General features: G+C 41.7%; 1 protein-coding gene across 4 annotated transcripts in view; it reads right to left on the bottom strand.

The window, feature by feature from the left end:
* ANKFY1 (ankyrin repeat and FYVE domain containing 1) overlaps positions 1-19,103 on the bottom strand; it is a 79,257-nt gene that overhangs the window by 21,234 nt on the left and 38,920 nt on the right. For all 4 annotated transcript variants that reach the window (XM_060133670.1, XM_060133669.1, XM_060133671.1 and 1 more), the window contains 9 exons: positions 18,747-18,896; positions 17,075-17,240; positions 12,293-12,497; positions 10,956-11,024; positions 10,533-10,732; positions 5,399-5,496; positions 2,056-2,287; positions 1,002-1,100; positions 608-761 (listed from right to left, as the gene is read on the bottom strand). In XM_060133670.1, the coding sequence (XP_059989653.1) occupies positions 608-761; positions 1,002-1,100; positions 2,056-2,287; positions 5,399-5,496; positions 10,533-10,732; positions 10,956-11,024; positions 12,293-12,497; positions 17,075-17,240; positions 18,747-18,896 (1,373 nt within the window). The remainder of the gene's footprint in view (positions 1-607; positions 762-1,001; positions 1,101-2,055; positions 2,288-5,398; positions 5,497-10,532; positions 10,733-10,955; positions 11,025-12,292; positions 12,498-17,074; positions 17,241-18,746; positions 18,897-19,103) is intronic.

The raw sequence follows: 19,103 nt of genomic DNA, 5'->3' as shown, positions 1-19,103 counted from the left end.
AGTTAACCTGTCAATAGCATCTGTCCCTCCTGTCTTTTTAAAAAATACAGCCAGGCTATCCTATTGCACAGAGAAGATAACTGCCAAACATGCCAGCATGCTGAAATCTTACAGGCATACAGCTGCTTTCAACAGCATCTGAATAGAATGTCACCCCAACTACCCACTTGACAAAACACTTTCACCCACTCAGTCATTCTGGGTCAGGTGACATTGGAGATAAAGATAAATTCCTTTGAAAAAGCAAAAATAATAAAAATTTAACTGTGTATTTTCGCCCCTCAAGCCTTTTGATAGCTCATCTGTTGGAATGTTCTTCATTATAACTGAAAATTCCTACTTTTAAACAATTGATTTTGGACTGTCCTTTTTAATGAGATTTGTGCAATATTGTGCCCTGGTCTCGAAAGGTTCAAATAAGAGCAAAGCACACAATTCTCCTTCTGAGTCTATGATTACATTTAATTACAACACTGCATTGGTACTTTTTCAGAGTCATTGTTTCTCTCCCTTTAACAGGGAACAAAACTCTTTTCTACAAGCAAGGCTATGAACCGTCCCAACTAAACGTGGCCTGGTGCTGTGGCGGAGTGCTGTTCCAGCCCACCTGACGTTTATGTCCGCCTGGTGCTCCAGGAGAAAGAGCGCGCTCTTGCTGTCCTGCCGCTGCATGGCCATGTGCAGCAAGGTCTGCCCGTCGGACATGGTGTCGTTGATGCAAGCCCCGGAGCCCAGCAGCTGGGCTGCGATCGTGTGCATGCCTGGGAAAGAGACAAGCCCCGATTAACGTGGGCTCAGCTTCTCCCACTTCATCAACCTCTTACTACAACAAACACCCTCTCAACTTTGCAAAGCCAGCAGTTCTCCACTGGATATTACGGGCTGAACCCAAACAGAAAGGCTGTCCTACAACAAATGATTAGCTCCGACCCTTCCACCTCCCTTCCCCTAGCGCCCACTGTCTGGCGTATGTCTGTCTGCAGGCCCTGGTACCACCTTACCAGTCCATAATGCCAGGCCCAGCACAGTTTGGTCTCGGGAATCCTTGAGGCTGAAGTCTGGAATAATTTGCAGGTTGTTGGTGGCATGAAGAGCATTAGCTATATTTTTTAAAAGAAAAAGAACACTTGATTTCACCATCCCATGGATCCCATCTAAAGTATTCAAGAGACTACCAGCTCAATTTCAAACTGACTGACTGATCATTTCTATACAGAGAACTGATAAATCTTGTTGTGGGAAGTGGAAGCCAAGACATTTGATATTTTGGAGCAAAGTTTATGAGGAAAAATGAATGGTTTTAAAGGTTAAAATACTGAATCTTCACAAAAGGAAAACAGAGTCCACTATGGAAACACACATTAATTACTTGATTACTGAAAAGAGGATCAAAACAATGCCCTGGTGACATTTCCCTAACACATAAGTCCTACCATCGTATACCTCCTGTGTGGGCTAAGAAAAAGGCACGGCCTATCTAACACCCCACTTCCTTCCATGAGCTCAGTGCTAAAAGATGCCGGCCTTAACAAGGATGCAGGAAAGAGTAAAACAAATTTCAAGGCAGGAAAGAGAAAAATTGGAAGATGACTTTCTGAGGAAAACGGGCCTCCCTCGTGGCAGGGGCTTCCCTCGGCCCCTCTTTCTGGCTCCTCTCTCATGGTTCACCTGCCAGGGAGGCTCAGAGGTGGGCGAGAGAGCTGACTGGCTCGTGGAAGACCGGCGGCGGCAGAGTTTCCAGAGACAGTGCTCACGCCAAGGCAGAACTCTGCTTGACCCGCACTGAAGTGGCCTGGGGCCACACCCCGAAACACCAGAGGAGCAGCCAGAGACTCTAAACCTTAACCCCGCGGGTGAAGTGAGCAGGCCCCATCCTGAAAACGTACACAGAGAAAAACAGTAGCCGGAGCCAGAATATATGCTTATCTGGTTTGACCGCAAAGGATTTTTGGGGTAAGAAAACTCACCAATAGAAGAAACATCAACTCTGTCATTAACTACTCAAAACCACTGTGCAAAGGTCACGGTGATGGGCAGTAATCCCTAACTACCTACCTTTTTGCTCCAGGATGACAGACACCACATCTGGATGATTATAGGCAATCGCCATGTGCAGTGGTGTCTGCAGGTAGACGCTGCTGTCCGCTGAGCTGGGCAAGGATGCAGGCTGCTTTGGTGAAGGCAGGGCCTCGTCCGTCTGTAGGTTTGGGTTGGCTCCCTGCTGCAGAAGCTCTGCAGTGAGGTTGGCCAGGCCATGCCGACAGGCCGTGTGCAACGGGGTTTCTCCCTGAACAGAAATGAATAGTCCCAGTCAGAGCACTTCAGCCTAGGAGGCCCCTTCACAAAGGGACAAAGACAGCCTACGTGCTGCAACTCAGTCCCCAGTGCCAGGCACAGCCCCTGGCTCATCCTGTCACCAGCTCCATGAGGTCTGTCCCACTCCTCAGGTCTCCTCTCCTTCCCTTTCTCCTGTGCCACCATCCTTAGTTCCTCCAATGTCCTCCCAAGCACCCTCCGAACACCCTGGGTCCTCATCTTCTGCATTTCCACCCTTCACTCAGTTTTTAGAATTATGTTGCTAATTATAAAAATAATACATTATTATTATTATTAAACAGACGACCTCCGAGCGTCACTAAAATAAACACTGTAGAAATCAGAAAAGCCTCACATCCACAGCCCCACAGATAAGCGGTGCTGTCAGTCGACCGTCACAGCTTTTTTAACCCCCTCCAGCACACTGATGCCCTGATTCTTTCACCAGCTTGTACCAACCTCATCTTGAATTCTGATCAAGAAACACCTCTTTCCCCCACTTTTTAAAATTAAAAAATTTTTAATTGGTATTAGAGGTACCTGATTCAATATTCAAAAGGTGCAAGAGTATACACTGAAAAGAAGTTTCCCCTCATGCCTTCCCCCCCACCTACCCAATTATCCTCCCCTGAAGGAACCATTATTACCAGTTTCATGTTTCTCTCCAGTGACGGAATATTCACACAAAGACATATACACGTGTATATATGTGTGAATACATATATGTGTACACACACAGACACACACACACACACACGCAGACACACACACTGGATCTTTTCACCCAAACAAACTGAACACACTGCTCTGCACCGGCTCCTACCGAAGCTACACATCCTCACTGTTTAGGGTCCAAGAACTTCACCTACAAGGCCTGCTGTGAAAAACAGCAAGGTCTCACCTTGTTTTCCCTAAAAAAAATTCTCCTTTCCCAGAGGGAACCACGTTGAATGCTTTGAGCGGGTTTTGTATTTCCTCATTTCTAGCTAACGTGTTTTTATTGCCGCCTCATCACCTTCCCCGGTGTGGGATCCCCTGTGGGTCCTGCCACTGTGATCTCACCGGGTGATAAGGATTTGGCTCTTTCACTTCTTTCCCCCGTGGACCCCTTCCCACCCCACCCTCTCCCTACAGCCTCCTCCTCAGGCTGTCTTCTGCTCCAGCCCTTCCCCCCACACAGCCTCCCTAGGTACGCTTATCTACGCCCATGACTTCTACCAGGGAATACAAGCAGGGGACTCTCAAACCAGGATCTCCAGCCTTGTCTGTATATCTAATTTTCCCACTGCCTGCAGGATATCCCTGCCTGAATGTTTAAAAAGGAGTTCAACAATCACAAAATGGAATTCACTCTCCCCACAGCAGTTCTTCCCCCTGGCCAGTCCCCTGCTTCTCTTCTTGGATCCAACATAACCGTCTTAACACCTCTCCAGTCCTTGCTTCTGAGAGCCACAGAGGTAGGTCCCATGGACTATCATTCTGCAATTCCTCTGAAACCCATCCCATTGGGTCCAAATCTAGTATCAGAGGTCAGGACAAGCCATTGCTTGTCTAGATGATTCCCATCTGGCTCCAGCCTGGATCTCAATGGTACATCCACCCCACCAGCTATCCCAGGAAGCTTTCTCAAGCCGAAAATGATCATACTGCTTGCCTACTTCTGTGGATTTTCTATTCCCACAGGATAAAGTCCAAAGACCTTAAACCAGCATTCCAGACCTGTCTCCAGTGTCATTCTCACTTGCTTTCAAGTCGAGTCTCCTCTGTGCCTCTACATCTTAAGGTTTCACCCAGTTTTGCTCTGAAGTGTATCAGAGAAGGAACAGTTGGTAGACAACGTGGGCTCAAGGGAGAATTTTTTTTTAAGTTGAGAGACAGTAGAGCATGTCTGTATGCTATTAGAAATGAACAGTGGGCAACAGTGATGATACAGGAGAGAGACAGACAGAGGCAGACACACATAATGGCAGGAGCAAAGCCAAGAAACCAGCCGCTGGTGCATACAGGGCCCATGCCATCATTCTAGCTGGAGAGCAGGCCGGGTGCAGGTTTAGGCGCAGACAGATTAGTAGATTTAATGGTGGGAAAAAAATGGCGCTGCCCTCCCCTCTGTGCTTCCACGACACATTGATTTGTCTCATACACCAAGCTTACTGTTTACTGCTCTGCCCAGCGCTGCTGAGAGAAAATGCAACTGTATGTTGTAGTGCCTGAGTCTTAATACTGGCTCCGTTATTTACGAGTCACTTAACCTCTCAGAACCTCAAGGTTCTTTACCCTGAAATGAGGGATTTACAGATGTTGATAATGTCTCTTCAACACATGCTGCTTCTAGATCCACTGTGAGAACTGAAAGGGATAATAACCTTAAAGCTCCTAGCACAAAGCAGCTGTAGAATAAATGTGATCTTAAAGATAAACACATCCTCCCTGTCTGAAAATTATAAAGTAAAAATAACTATTATTTAGTTTCTAATGTCCCAGATGTTATGCTAATAAGCACTTAAATTTATCATTTATTTTTATCTTAACCACACCTTATGAAATCAATATTAACCCCACTTTACCGATGAGAACTGAAGCTCAGAAACGTTAAGCAACTTGCCTAAGACCACATACAGCAGTATGGTAAATGGGAAACCTAGTAAATCCTGGAATGTGCAACCCGAAAGGCCCCCCCCTTTAACACTGCACCATCTGCCTTAGCTTGAGATACAGACTAAATAAACATTCACATAGGAAAACTTTAGCAAATGTAAAATGTTACAAAAAATTAAGATGCTAATATGGTAGGTTGTTGTGTCCATGTTTGCTAATCTCTAGTAGACCATGAAGTCCACAGTGTATTGTTTAGGACCTGACATACCACAAATGCTTAAGAAGTGGCTGCTGAATGAATCGATCAACCAATATTTGAGGATAAAAGCATCGATTAGACTCTGGTTTTTTAACAGTGTCCATGTATTTTTTTTTTTTTTGACAAAAATTGAAGAGAATCTATTCTGTTTTTTTCTACCCATCCACCACTGCCATTTCTTCCACAGACCAAAGCCGCTTCACCTGGTTGCCCTGTCACACTTACCCACTTGTTTCTGTGGTTGACGTGGGCACCATTGGTTGCCAGGAAAAGAGCTGCTGCCTCATTTCCTGCTTCAGCTGCCCGCTGTAGTAAGCAATTTCCTAGGAGAAAATGCGCATATTCATTCTTCCATTTGCATAAAAATGAGGTCAAGTTCCACACTGCACCACACCCTGCCCTTCCCTACCACCTTTCACAACTTACAAGCCCACACTAGACGTAGATGAAATTTAAGTCTACACAGGCACCCTGTGTGTGGACACAGAGACTCAAATGAGCCTGTGTGGGGAGAAAACACTTGGTCTGGAAGTCAAAAGACATTCATTCCTCCCTGGATTTCCCACTAGCCACCTCCTAGGACCAGGCGGAAGCTATGTCTCCTTACCAGGGTTGGTTAGAACATAATTTCTCAACAGCAGTGCTACTGACAGTTTGGGCCAGATAATTCTTTGCTGTGAGGAGTCTGACCTGTACACAGTGCGATATTTAGCAGTATCCCTGGCTTCTGCCCAACAGATGTAACACTCTCAACCTTATTTTTTTTTATTAATTAATTATTTATTTTTGGCTGTGTTGGGTCTTCGTCGCTGCGCACGGGCTTTCTCTAGTTGTGGTGAGCGGGGTCTACTCTTCGTTGCGGTGCACGGGCTTCTCATTGTGGTGGCTTCTCTTGTTGCGGAGCATGGGTTCTAGGCACGTGGGATTCAGTAGTTGCAGCACTTGGGCTCAGTAGTTGTGGCACACGGGCTTAGTTGCTCTGCAGCATGTGGGATCTTCCCAGACCAGGGCTCGAACCCGTGTCCCCTGCATTGGCAAGTGGATTCTTAACCACTGCACCACGACCTTCAACCTTATTGTGACAATCAAGACTGTCTACAGATGTTACCAAACGTCCCTTGGGGGGTGAGGCTTGGGAAGTCATCTCTAAGAACCTCTGGGGTAGATGACCATTTTGGAGACACTGTGAGCCGAAGTTCTACCAGAAAATGCTCTTTAAATACTTTAGTTTTACTCCTATGGCCTTAAATATGTTTGTTCTTGGCTTAGAAATGTTTTACTTCACACTATCACTCTTCTAAATAAAAATCTTAGAAAGAAAAAAACAATAGGAAAAACTCTCTTTGACATAAACCACAGCAAGATCTTTTTTGACCCACATCCTAGAGTAATGAAAATAAAAACAAAAATAAACAAATGGGACCTAATTAAACTTAAAAGCTTTTGCATAGCAAAGGAAACCATAAACCAGATGAAAATACAACCCTCAGAATGGGAGAAAATATTTGCAAAGGAAGCAACAGACAAAGGATTAATCTCCGAAACATACAAACAGCTCATGGAACTCAATATCAAAAAAACAAACAACCCAATTAAAATGAGCGGAAGACCTAAATAGACATTTCACCAAAGAAGACATACAGATGGCCAAGAGGCACATGAAAAGATGCTCAACATCACTAATTATTAGAGAAATGCAAATCAAAACTACAATGAGGTATCACCTCACACCTAACAGAATGGCCATCATCAAAAAATCTACAAACAATAAATGCTGGAGAGGGTGTGGAGAAAAGGGAACCCTTTTGCACTGTTTGTGGGAATGTAAACTGACAGCCACTGTGGAGAACAGTATGGAGGTTCCTTAAAAAACTAAAAATAGAACTACCATATAACCCAGCAATCCCACTACTGGGCATATACCCTGAGAAAAACCATAATTCAAAAGGACACATGTATCCCAATGTTCACTGCAGCACTATTTACAATAGCCAGGACATGGAAACAACCTAAATGTCCAACAACAGATGAATGGATAAAGAAGATGTGGTACATATACACAATGGAATATTACTTGGCCATAAAAAGGAATGAAATTGGGTCTTTTATAGAGATGTGGATGGACCTAGAGTCTGTCATACAGAGTGAAGTAAGCCAGAAAGAGAAAAGCAAACATCGTATATTAACACATATATGTGGAATCTAGCAAAATGGTACAGATGAACCTATCCGCAGGGCAGGAATAGAGACGCAGACGTAGAGAACGGACATGTGGACACAAAGTGGGAAGGGGAGGGTGGGACGAATTGGGAGATTAGGATTGACATATATACACTACAATGCATAAAACAGATAGTTAGCAGGAACATGCTATAAAGCACAGGAAGCTCCGCCTGGTGCTCTCTGACGACCTAGATGGGTGGGATGGGGGTGGGGGTGGGAGGGAGGTCCAAGAGGGAGGGGACATAGGTATACATAGAGCTGATTCACTTCCTTGTACAGCAGAAACTAAAACAACATTGTAAAGCAATTATACTCAATAAAAAAAAATTTTTTTTTTCTTCTTTTCCTCTTGAAATGGTTTTAGTCCCAGAACAGTGTTTTCTCTATTAAAATCCATTTCCTCACCATTGTAAAGCAATTATACCCCAATAAAGATGTAAAAAAAAAAAAAAAAAAAAATCCATTTCCTTTTTGGATAAACACAAGTCTCACGTTCTACAGCTATGCTATTTGAAAACTCAAAATAAATTAAATACCAGGACTAAAACCAAGGAAAAGCAACGGGACAAAGGACTGCTTTGTTTCCATGCCATTTTTATCTTTTCCCTCAGAGAAAGTGATTCCATGCCTAGTTGAGAGTCTTTCTAATTGAGACTCCTAATAAGAGTCCCACTTTCACTTCTGTAGTCATGCCAGTGTACACAATAACTAAATCATATACCTCCCTACAGAACAAAGATAACCTGCAACTGCTAAAACGTTACTGATATGTCTATGAAAACTCAAAGTATATAATGTAAAACTGACAGAACTAGCAAGAAAAATGGACAAATCCATAATCGCAGTTTATGCGATTATGAAATCGCAGACCATTTCTAATATACCTCCCAGAAACGGACAGATCAAGGAGTCCAAGAGTTAGTAAGCTAATGAGTAAGATCTGAACAGCACAATGAACAAGCTTGATTTAATGGACGTAAACAGAGAATGCTACATGCATCCTACAATTAAAGAATGCAATTCTTTTCAAGTACATGTCAGACTTTCATAAAAACTGTATCTCTAAGAGTCTAACATTCAAGTCTGAAACACCAAAGAACCGATCTCTTATATGTCACACTCTTCTACAATGCAGTTAAATCAGAAATCAGTGGAAGTATGGTCAATAACCAACAAACATTTATAAATTAAAAGCTATTTAGTAACTATCTCATTTCCAGAGAATCTTTAGTCTAAAACACAGTTCTGCCTGTACTCCCCATCCTGTAGTACTGCTGCCTTTAGCTTTTATGTCACCCAAAGGGTGATTTCATTTGACCTTTATTTAAAGTTAATTAGTAACTTCTTTTAGGGGAAGGGATATTTAATATCTTTTTTTTTTTTTTTTGGCCAGTTCCCCTCATTAGTGACACTTACCCATGCTTTTATACACTGCTAGCACTCAATACTGAACCACATGGAATCCCGCTCCTTAAAATATCCCCATGTTTTATTTAGTCAGATCAAGGACATATTCACATTAAAACAGTGGTTCTCAATGTATGGTCTTTGGATTCGTAGGGGTTCCTCAGAGTCTTTCAGGGGGTCCAGGAGGTCAAAACTATTTTCATAATAATAATACTTGATGTTATCTGCTTTTTCCCCCTGTGCTGACATTTGCACTGAGGGCACAAAAGCAATGGTGGATCAAACTGGTGAGCCTTAACACAAATCAAGGCAGGGGCCCCAAAATGTACTAGTGGTAATCACTGTACTCCTCACAGCCATGCACTCGGTCAAAAACATAACCAGTTTCACTTACGGTGGCCCTTGATAAAGCAGTAAAAATTACTAACTTTAATAAATCTCAACATTGAGTACATGTCTTTAAAATTCTGTGTGACAAAATAAGAAGTATGCATAAAGTATATAAAGTATGTTACATCTGTTGTGTAACAAATTACACAAGTTGTCTCAAAGGAAAGCACTTGTGTCATTGTTTCACTGCAAGCTGAACTAACAGTTTTTTCATGGAACACCATTTTTACTTGAAAGAATGACTGATTAACAAACTATGGTTATTCAAACCTGAGTATTTGACAGACAATTTCTTAAAAAGTAAGCCTGTCTCTGTAAGAAAAACAACTGGCAATACTTCCACCAAATGACAAAATTTGATCTTCCAAGTGAAATTAGCATTTTGGAAAACTTTTGTCTGCAACTATAAGTTTAACAGCTTCTCAATACTGAAAGACTTTTCCAATGAGATCAGTGGTGATATTAATAAATGTGATTCTAAAATAAATGAACATTTTGAAGATCTGCATAACTCAGTGAAACAAGATTTTCCAAACGACTAAGGCATGATGTTACAAAATCACACATGAAGAAATCCATTCAAAGCACACACAGACCATGGATTTTATATAACAGAGTACAAAAAGTTCACTGATATGGGAAAAGAAAAAAAAAAAAAAAAAAAAAAAGTTCACTGATATAGTTTCAGATTCCATATTGCAACTAACCTTAAAAAAAATTATCCCTTGATAAATTCTTCTCACTGTAGTATCAAAGAAATATATCCACAATTATCTGAAAAGGCTCTTAAAATATGCCTCGTTTTCCAACTACATCACTGTGTGAGGGTATTTTCTTTAACCAAAACAACGTATCTCAAAAGACTGAACACAGATGCAGATACTAGCAACCAGTCACTCTTCCAACTAAATTTTTTTCTGAAAGTTATTCTTCATAAAAAATGTTATATGTCAACATAAAATTGTTTGTCGTTATTATTATTAATACATCTTTTAAAAATTTCTCAGTTTTAATTTCTAACATGGTAAATACCAAAGATATCCACTTAAACAAAAGCTCTTTGGGATATAATTTTTAAGAGGGTGAAAAGAGTTCTGAGTCCAAAAAGACTGAAATTCACTGCATTAAATAAATAGAAGTGTTTCAGCTTAACGGACTTATCGAGTCTGGCTAGATTTTTGGAAGCACAAGATCAGGTTTTTTACTATGGTTAAAATTACGTACAAAATAATTCTCATAATAGCATGCCGCCCGGTTTTTAAATTTTTGGTAAAAACACTGACAATATTTCATGGGGTCTCCAGACTTGAGCATCAGCTCTTAGGGGCCTGTGTTTTACCTGTTATTGCATCAGGTGCATTGGTGTTGCTGCCACGCTGAATGAGTCTGGCTGCAAAGCTATTTTCATCAAATGAAGTCCCATTTACCACAGGGAGGTCTTCAAAGGGATTTACGGACTGGTCGGAAGACACAGTGATGTACTGCACGGCAAGCCACAGAGCTGTGCTGCCCTCATGGTCTTTCAGCTCTAAATCTAATCTGGAATGAGGAAGCAATGTGAATAGCAAGTATAATCGTCTTCTGACACTCTGTACTGTCAACAGCCTCATTCTTTCTCTTTGTACTTTATGAATGACAATTTTTTATTTTACTTTTACTTATTAAAATGGATAATGCTAAAAGACATTTTAAGGGAATCATTTTTCACTCACAATCCCACCCTCACAACTGCTTTTTCATTTCTCCATGTCTCCCTACGTACTGTTTACACTGCAGCAACTGGTTGAACACGTATTCATTCCTGGCCATGATGGACAAGTGTAAGGGAGACCTACAGGATGAAGAAGAGGTGTCAATTCAGGACAGGCCCAGTTCAGGACTACTCACAGCAGGAGGCAACTAGAATCCACAAGAAATTCCCCATTTCTGCCAGAGTTTCTTTTTCTATCCTGACAAACAATTTTCCAAAACCATGATCAAGTATCAAAGGATGAAAATGGATTTGATTATATGTTACAATTTATTCAAGTAGCCAAAAGAACAAGAATCAATAAAAGGAAGAGATATAAAATACTCTTCAATTAAATACTGACCCTCATTGAATGTATATGTACTCATGTTTTTAAAACAAATAAAACAGTAGTTTCTGCCATAGGTATGCCTACTTTCCCCTACATATCCTCCACAATTCTGAAAAGAAATTTTTTCTTCCCATAATTCTCTGTTATACTCAAACACATTATGAGTGGCATCGATAGGAACTGATTAACCACTCTTCACTGCTTTTATTTAGCCCTCATGTGCCCTGAGGAAGATGGTCACCACAGAGCACAGGGACTCCCAGGCTGGTATCTATCTCAGAGGTACAGAATGCCAGAATTTATTACACTTGGGGGAAAAAGATTAAGAAATCACAAGAAAAAAAGGAATGCAATTATTTTGGGAAATAAGGTAATTATGACATTATACTGAGTTCATGGAGATCCACCTTATTTAAGTACCTTACTCATCACACAAATCTATTTTCCTATTCTGACGACCTCACAGTTATTTTTTGACAGGGTTTTTTAAAGGTATAAAATACTGAGCTGCTATGGTAAGAAGTGGGTCCCCCTAGTGTTGGTGATTCAGGTGGCTTAACTCCCTTCAATGCCTCACACACTGATGTCCCAGAGATAAGCAGCCCGTTCTCAGATTCTAAACCACAAGGAATCCTCAACCAAATATTTCTGGGAAGGGGCAAAAGGAACATGACAACTACTATCAGTATGCTGTGGAAGATGGCAAGCTGTGTGGACAGAGCTGTCTGAAGCAGAGGTACTTACAAAAAGGTGGAAATGGAGTTTTGTGGAGATGACAGAAACTGCTTAAAGATCCAAGGACCTCAGTTACCCAGGATGGAAATGGTTTCCCCAAATGCCTCTGGCCTTAGTCGTCTCTCTCATTTGCAAAACGAATCAATGTTTGTAACTTCCATAAAATTCAGAAAGAATAATGCTGAACTAAAAAACATGAAGTCCCCGCCTGCCAGTTATGTGCCACAATAAAATAACATTGTGGGAACTGTGCTCAGAGCAGGTGATCTGCTCCCTGACTTACCTGCCCTTGCTGTCCTGCATGTTGGGGTTGGCGCCAGCCTGCAGGAGGGCCTCTGCAATCTGTGCCATCTCGGACATCACATCTGCTGAGTGTTTTTTTGAACTGTACGATGCTACAAGGTGCAACGGTGTCTCCTGGACACCCAACGTAGCAGCATTGACAAGGGCCCCATTCTTAATGAGGAAAGTGGCAGCAAAGAGATCTCCTTGAAAAGAAACAACAGAAGAAATGGTCACATATGTCAACACTCAGGGCAAGCTTTTCTGACCAATGCTTCCTCAAAAAGGTACCAGTCAGTAACCGTAGACAAAGAAGATTTCATCATTGAGATCATGGACTTACATACTCAAATTCAACTTCTGACGACCTCTTGTCATCTGTCCTGACCCCTCGCTTCAATATCACTTCACAATTTTAAGCATACCAGGCTTCTATCCTTCAAAGGTCATTAACTCTCATAAAGGGTTCCGAGATTCCTCCACAACACAATTTATCTCCCTCTCTCATTCTTGACCACGGTCTATACCTAAGCAATACTTACCTCTAACCGGCTATACTTGCAGTGGCTCTTGCTAAGGCACTTATGAGAAGTTTTCCTTTATATCCTGCAATACCATTTCATCTTCTTCAACTATACTTCTGCTATCTCAATATCGAGAACGGGGCTTAGGATTTCAGGAGTGGCAAAGCTCTCAAGTCTGTTAGCTGTATTCCTGTATTATTCATCTGAATAATATGAGTTTCATCTAATCTTCAGTAGACATGGAGTTTCAAAATCAACTGGTTTTCGATATTTCCCATCTGCTCTATTCTTTCTTCCAAGGGACCATCTTGCTGGAGAGTGTGAGCTCTGGCACTGACGTGGCTAGGCTACCACAGCCCCTCATATCCTGATTGGTCCATGTCTGATTTATTTTTGTATCTACCACTGTCTTATACAAAACAGGCACCAGGGAAATGTTTGGGAAGAAAATGGATTGACTGGTTGACGTTATAAGGTTCCACTTTAACAGAATGGCTCTAATTCCAATCAATTATGATTTTGGGTAACTTAAGAATCCTTTAACCAGACACTTCTGAAATCTTTTCATTCGTCTGTCCCCGATTTTTTTCTTGGGGGGTAGGGGAAGATACAATCTTTACCAGCATCGTGTGCAAAGGACCAAAGCTTAGATTTCTTTACAAAAAGATGTCGGTAGAGCTCTGAAAGCAGCAGGTAACATGCATATCAGGAATTAGTCTGGGTCAGGCCTTTGCTGTCCATATGTACAAAGACATACTAGGGTTCTCAGTAGGGTCCTAATGTGTAATATGAACAAACCCCACAGAGATTCAGTCTAGGAGAGAATATGTAAAAATAATACATTAGCAATAGAATAAAATATCCTAGAGAAAGTCACTTACATTCTGGAAGTGGACAGAAAATTTAGAATTATGAGGACAGAGAGCCTTAAAATGACAAATCTGATAAATAACGTGCTGGGGGAGAGGTGAAATATGGTTTCGTTATCTTTAAGCTTGGCATATATTCCAAACTAAGTAGTAAACAGATAATAAAGCTAAAATATGTCAATAAAAAACTTATAATACACTATACACACAGAAGATAAACTGGGCAATACTGCACACAGAAATAAGGATACAGATCAATGGTTGGATTCAGATGGATGGCATAATAAAAAAAATTTTTATATCTTAAGCCCTCTTGAAAAGAATCATAGGGCTTCCCTGATGGCGCAGTGGATGAGAGTCCGCCTACCGATGCAGGGGACACAGGTTAGTGCCCTGGTCCGGGAAGATCCCACATGCCGCGGAGCGGCTAGGCCCGTGAGCCATGGCCGCTGAGCCTGCGCGTCTGGAGCCTGTGCTCCACGACGGGAGAGGCCGCAACAGTGAGAGGCCTGCGTACCGCAAAAAAAGAATCATAGCTTTTAGATTAGATTTACTTTATTCATAAGCGCCAAAGTGTTTTTTTTTTTTAACTTACACATATATACATACATACAGTATACGCACCCTACACAAACAGTTATTTAGGAATTATTGGCAACTGAAAATTGATGATGTTTTACATTAACAGAAAGTCAGCCCATGGATATACAGCCTAGAGGAAATAGACAACTGACATCGAAAAAGCAGAACAAAGGGAGGGAACAGAAAATGCCAAAAACACCATTTATAAAGTTTCTGTCAACAAGAAAACTTCTAATATATTTTAGAACGATTTCCATCAAAAACCGTTAAAACAAAAACTGTTTGGTGCTTAACAGTTCCAATTACTTCATCACTTCACTCCCTGAAACTGCCAAGTAAATGTATAATGACTTGTCCACATAAAAACATTCCTAACAATGTAGTTAACGTTTAAAAAACATCCACACACAATTTTTCTTTCAACAAAGCTCCCTGACCGGTTTCATTCAGGGACCAGGCAGTAACTTTCATTATTTAATTAACAAAAGCTGTATCTCATGCTGCTCCAGTTGGTGGCATCATCTGCAAACCTCCTACAAACAATTAGATAGGAGCATGCTGCTTAAGAGACCCACTGATTGATGTTGATCATCAAGGAAAATAAGCACAAGAAGATTGTTTTAAAAAGCAAGGCTTCATCTTCTTGCCCAGATCCAGCTAATCAGAGGAGATGGCATCCCTCTGGTCACATGTGTATCTCCTGTGGACTCACTCACAGACGCACTCTCGATACAAACTGATGGGTACACTTGGTTATTAGGATGATTAGTGAGTCTTCTGGTTAGAGATTCTAATGTGTGTCCACAACCAGACCTAAACCTCATATATTAAGGATCTTCACTCATATTACAATGAACTTAAAGTAAGGTTAACAGTTAAATTTCAGGTATATTACTCAATTTAATCATTTGGGCAGGTGAACGGACTGACAGCTCAAGGTGAAGAAGGAAAAGGTGAAAAAAATTCCTACAGAAATTGAAGCTGGTCGTGGCACTGCAACACAGGGACAAGATAAGAGCTGCAGGCTGACCCTACCACATGGTAGTCACTGGGCTAGGTGTGCTACTAACCTGTCTCTCAACAACCAGTAAAGCAGGTTCCTCACCTTACAGGTGAGGAAAAGGAGACTCAAGAATGGTTAAGTGACTTGTCCAAGGCCACAGAGTAAGTGGATGAGCCAGGATTCCCAGCTTGGTACATCCACGCTCCAATGCCAATACTCCGTGCTCCACACCAGGCCACACTGCCACGTTCAACAATCAAGTTTACCGTGCCCACACTGCAGCCCACATACTTGCAAGCAACTAATAAATTCAGAGCAGAAGATTAAATCATCTGCAAATAAGCACCATAAATGCACCACCAATTCTTGGCAATTCTTGTAACTAAGCAATCATCAAAATATTTAATAACTCATCAAAGATGTTTTTTCATCATACATAAGAATTTAAGTCCTTAAGAGGAAAGAGACATAATTCTGAGATTGTTTTTTTAGTAACAAGTTTATTTGTTTCCAAAATAAACATTTCAGACACTAAACAGTATGGGAAAGAATAGTTCCTGATGTGGTGGAAACTTTCCCCACTGAACACACACCCAGTGCTCAGCACCCAATGGCTTTGCACAGTGTGGAGTGATGCTTGGGAAAAATGCATCTGCTCTTGACACTGACATACTCTAAGGCTTTCCTTCCCAATGATGAACAAAATTTTCCTCTCCATCAGCCAGCATGCTTAACACTCTAACGCATGACTTAGAGGGATATTTATATTAAAGCCTATGCCCAAAAAGGGCAAAGCCACAGCTGCAACACGACCTTATTTGAAGTAACTACATTCCACCAACTAGGAGCAACTTGTGAATGGTAAACATGTGGCAGAGATAATAACAGTATAATAATGCACAACTGGAAGGTTAAACATACATGATTAAGATATGGGGAAACCATTACACGTATTCTGTTTTTGATGTCCACATGTAAACAAAAAAGTGGCCACAGCCAAGTACTTCAATCAAGTCATCTATCCCCCTACAAAATGAAGGCTTTGAGACATTTGAAAGGTTTCTTTCCATACTGGAACTCTACCCCTATATAGCTTTTCACTCTGTCAAAAAAATAACTACTGCAAAGTAGAGTCAGGCAGGATCCATTTGGGACTTAAGAATTATTAAGGCCATGGGAAAAACAAAAGACTAGTACTTGTTTCCCTTTAATTCAATAAGGTGAAAATGCTTTGATCATAATTCTATCACTTACATAGCTTCCCACTACTAATGACAATGTACTCAAACACAGCTACAATTTCAAATAACTTCCCAAGAACAAAATGAAACTTTATCACTTTGTCATGATCTATGAGAAGTCTATTCTCTAAAAGTGAAAACTCTGAATCCAAGAATATGTTTAAATATTCGTGTTCTTGATACTTTCCCTCTCTTACAGTAACTGATACAAGTAAAGTCTTCCTAGCACAATTTCTGGAGAAACTGATGTATTGAATAAGCAAATAACACATCAATTGCTTACAAGTAAAAGGTACTTTTTCTATAAGTACCATCTATCTAGCCTTCTTCTGGGGCTCCTGCTGACACTCTGAAGAGCCTAACCAACAAGACATAAGGCAATACCTCTTCCTTCTCTCTTCTGACCCACTGATCACAAATTCTAAATCATGTAGCCTGCAAGTACAGACTCAAGAAGCCTTTGAGAATCTGTGGAACAGGAACAGGGTCAGAGAGTCTTCAAAAGTTACCTGGATAAAGGTAAAATTGCCCACTGCAGAAAATATAAAATACGCTTCTTCCTACCTCTTTGGATGCCTTTATGTAACAAGCTCCAGCCATTCTTGTCCACCATGTCCACGTCAGCTTTGTGACTAACCAGAGTGGTGGCGATACTCTCTAGTCGTCGTGAAAGGGCTAGATCTAAAGCAAGATCTCCGTTATGATCCAACTCATTCAGCTTCCCAGGGAGCTGCACAGAGAAATTTGTAAATCAGCACCCATCCAATAGAGAATACAACTAAATCTCTCACACCTTGACTCTTAAAAATCATCTCACACAAATGTCAAATTTTAGTCCTATAACTTACTATATCTTACTCTCCAAATTCAACTGAATTCACAAACTTCTCTCAGGCCTCCTCAGGACTCATGCCTTTCAGGGAGCCCAGGACTAACGGGGATCACAGAGCAGGTGCAAACACCATGGAAGACAGTACAAGGGGGAAATGCAGACAATGCTGTAGGAACACAAGTGTCAGGACAGAGGTTCAGAGAGCCTGATGGGAAACAGCTCACATTTTCACAAAAGACTGTGGCTTAACTATCTAATTCCTCCTAGCAGTTTAATGCCTCCCCCACACTCTGGACACCCAGGATAAAACATACGACACAGCCATCCGTCAAGAGCAGCTACATTTCTTCTAAGGCGGTGCAGTAAGCAGAACGACAGCCCCAAAGATGTCCACGTCCTAACCCCCCGAACCTGTGACTATGTCACCTCACACAAAGAAAGGCACTTGGCAGATGTGATTACGGTTGAGGACCCTGAGATGGGGACAGTGTCCCTGGACTATCCAGGAGGGCCCAATCTATCTAATCCCATGAGTCCTTAAAAGTGAAAGAGGGAAGCAGAAGAGTAGGTCAGGCAGTTGTGACACGAGAAAGACTTGATTTGCCACTATTGGCTTTGAAGACAGAGGAAGGGGGCCGCAGGCTAAGGAAATGTGGTGGCCTCTAGAAGCTGAGAATGGCCCTGACTCAGCTGATAGCCAGAAGAAAATGGGGACGTTGGTCCTATAATCACAAGGAACTGAATTCTGCCAACAACCCAAACACGCAGGCTTCCCTAGAGCCTCCAGAAAGGAACACAGCCTGCCAACACCTTGACTTCTAGATGGGTGATGCCTGTACTGGACTTCTAAGCTACAAAACTATAAGATAATAAATTTGTGTTGTTTTAAGCCACTAGATTTGTGGTAATTTCTTACAGTAGCAAAAGAAAAACTAAAGCAGATTTTGGTACCTGGAAGTTAAGTACTGCTGTAACAACTATCTAAAAATGTGGACGTGTCTTTGGAAGTGGGCAATGGGTAGAGGCTGGAAGAATACTGAGAAGCATGACAGGATAAGCTCAGACTGCCTTGGACAAACTACTAGTAGAAATATGTACATTAAAGACTGTGCCAGATGGGCTTCCCTGGTGGCGCAGCGGTTGAGAGTCCGCCTGCCGATGCAGGGGACACGGGTTCGTGCCCCGGTCCGGGAAGATCCCACATGCCGCGGAGCAGCTGGGCCCGTGAGCCATGGCCGCTGAGCCTGCGCGTTGGGAGCCTGTGCTCCGCAACGGGAGAGGCCACAACAGTGAGAGGCCCGCGTACTGCAACAAAAAAAAACTGTGCCAGCAATGGCTCAGAGAAAGTGAGGAGCACTGTAGAGAAGAACAAGAGAGGTATAGTTTGGGGAAAAGGTATAGTACCTGTGAATCCATTTCAATTAGATAAAGGAAGACCACATCTTCTCTCTCCACTTTGATAGCTTTATGTAATGGGTACTCAGTCTTGGACTTGATCATTTTGTATAACAACTGAGCACTCATGCTGCTGAAGTCCTCCTTTCGTAAGTCATCCTAAGGATTAAAAAGACAGTGAAAAGCAGAACAGATTCAACATATCAACAATAACGACAACTGACATTTCTTAAGAAGCCCTTGGAATGTGTCTGGCCCTATTTTAAAGGGCTTAACATTTCCCAACTCATTTAATCCTCACGAAAACCCTATGAGGTAGGTACTATTATTATCCCCATTCACAGATGAAGAAAGTAAAGCATAAAG

This window comes from Lagenorhynchus albirostris, chromosome 20, assembly GCF_949774975.1.
Source record: "Lagenorhynchus albirostris chromosome 20, mLagAlb1.1, whole genome shotgun sequence".
NCBI lineage: Eukaryota > Metazoa > Chordata > Mammalia > Artiodactyla > Delphinidae > Lagenorhynchus > Lagenorhynchus albirostris.
This window is presented reverse-complemented; position numbering and strand designations above follow the sequence as displayed.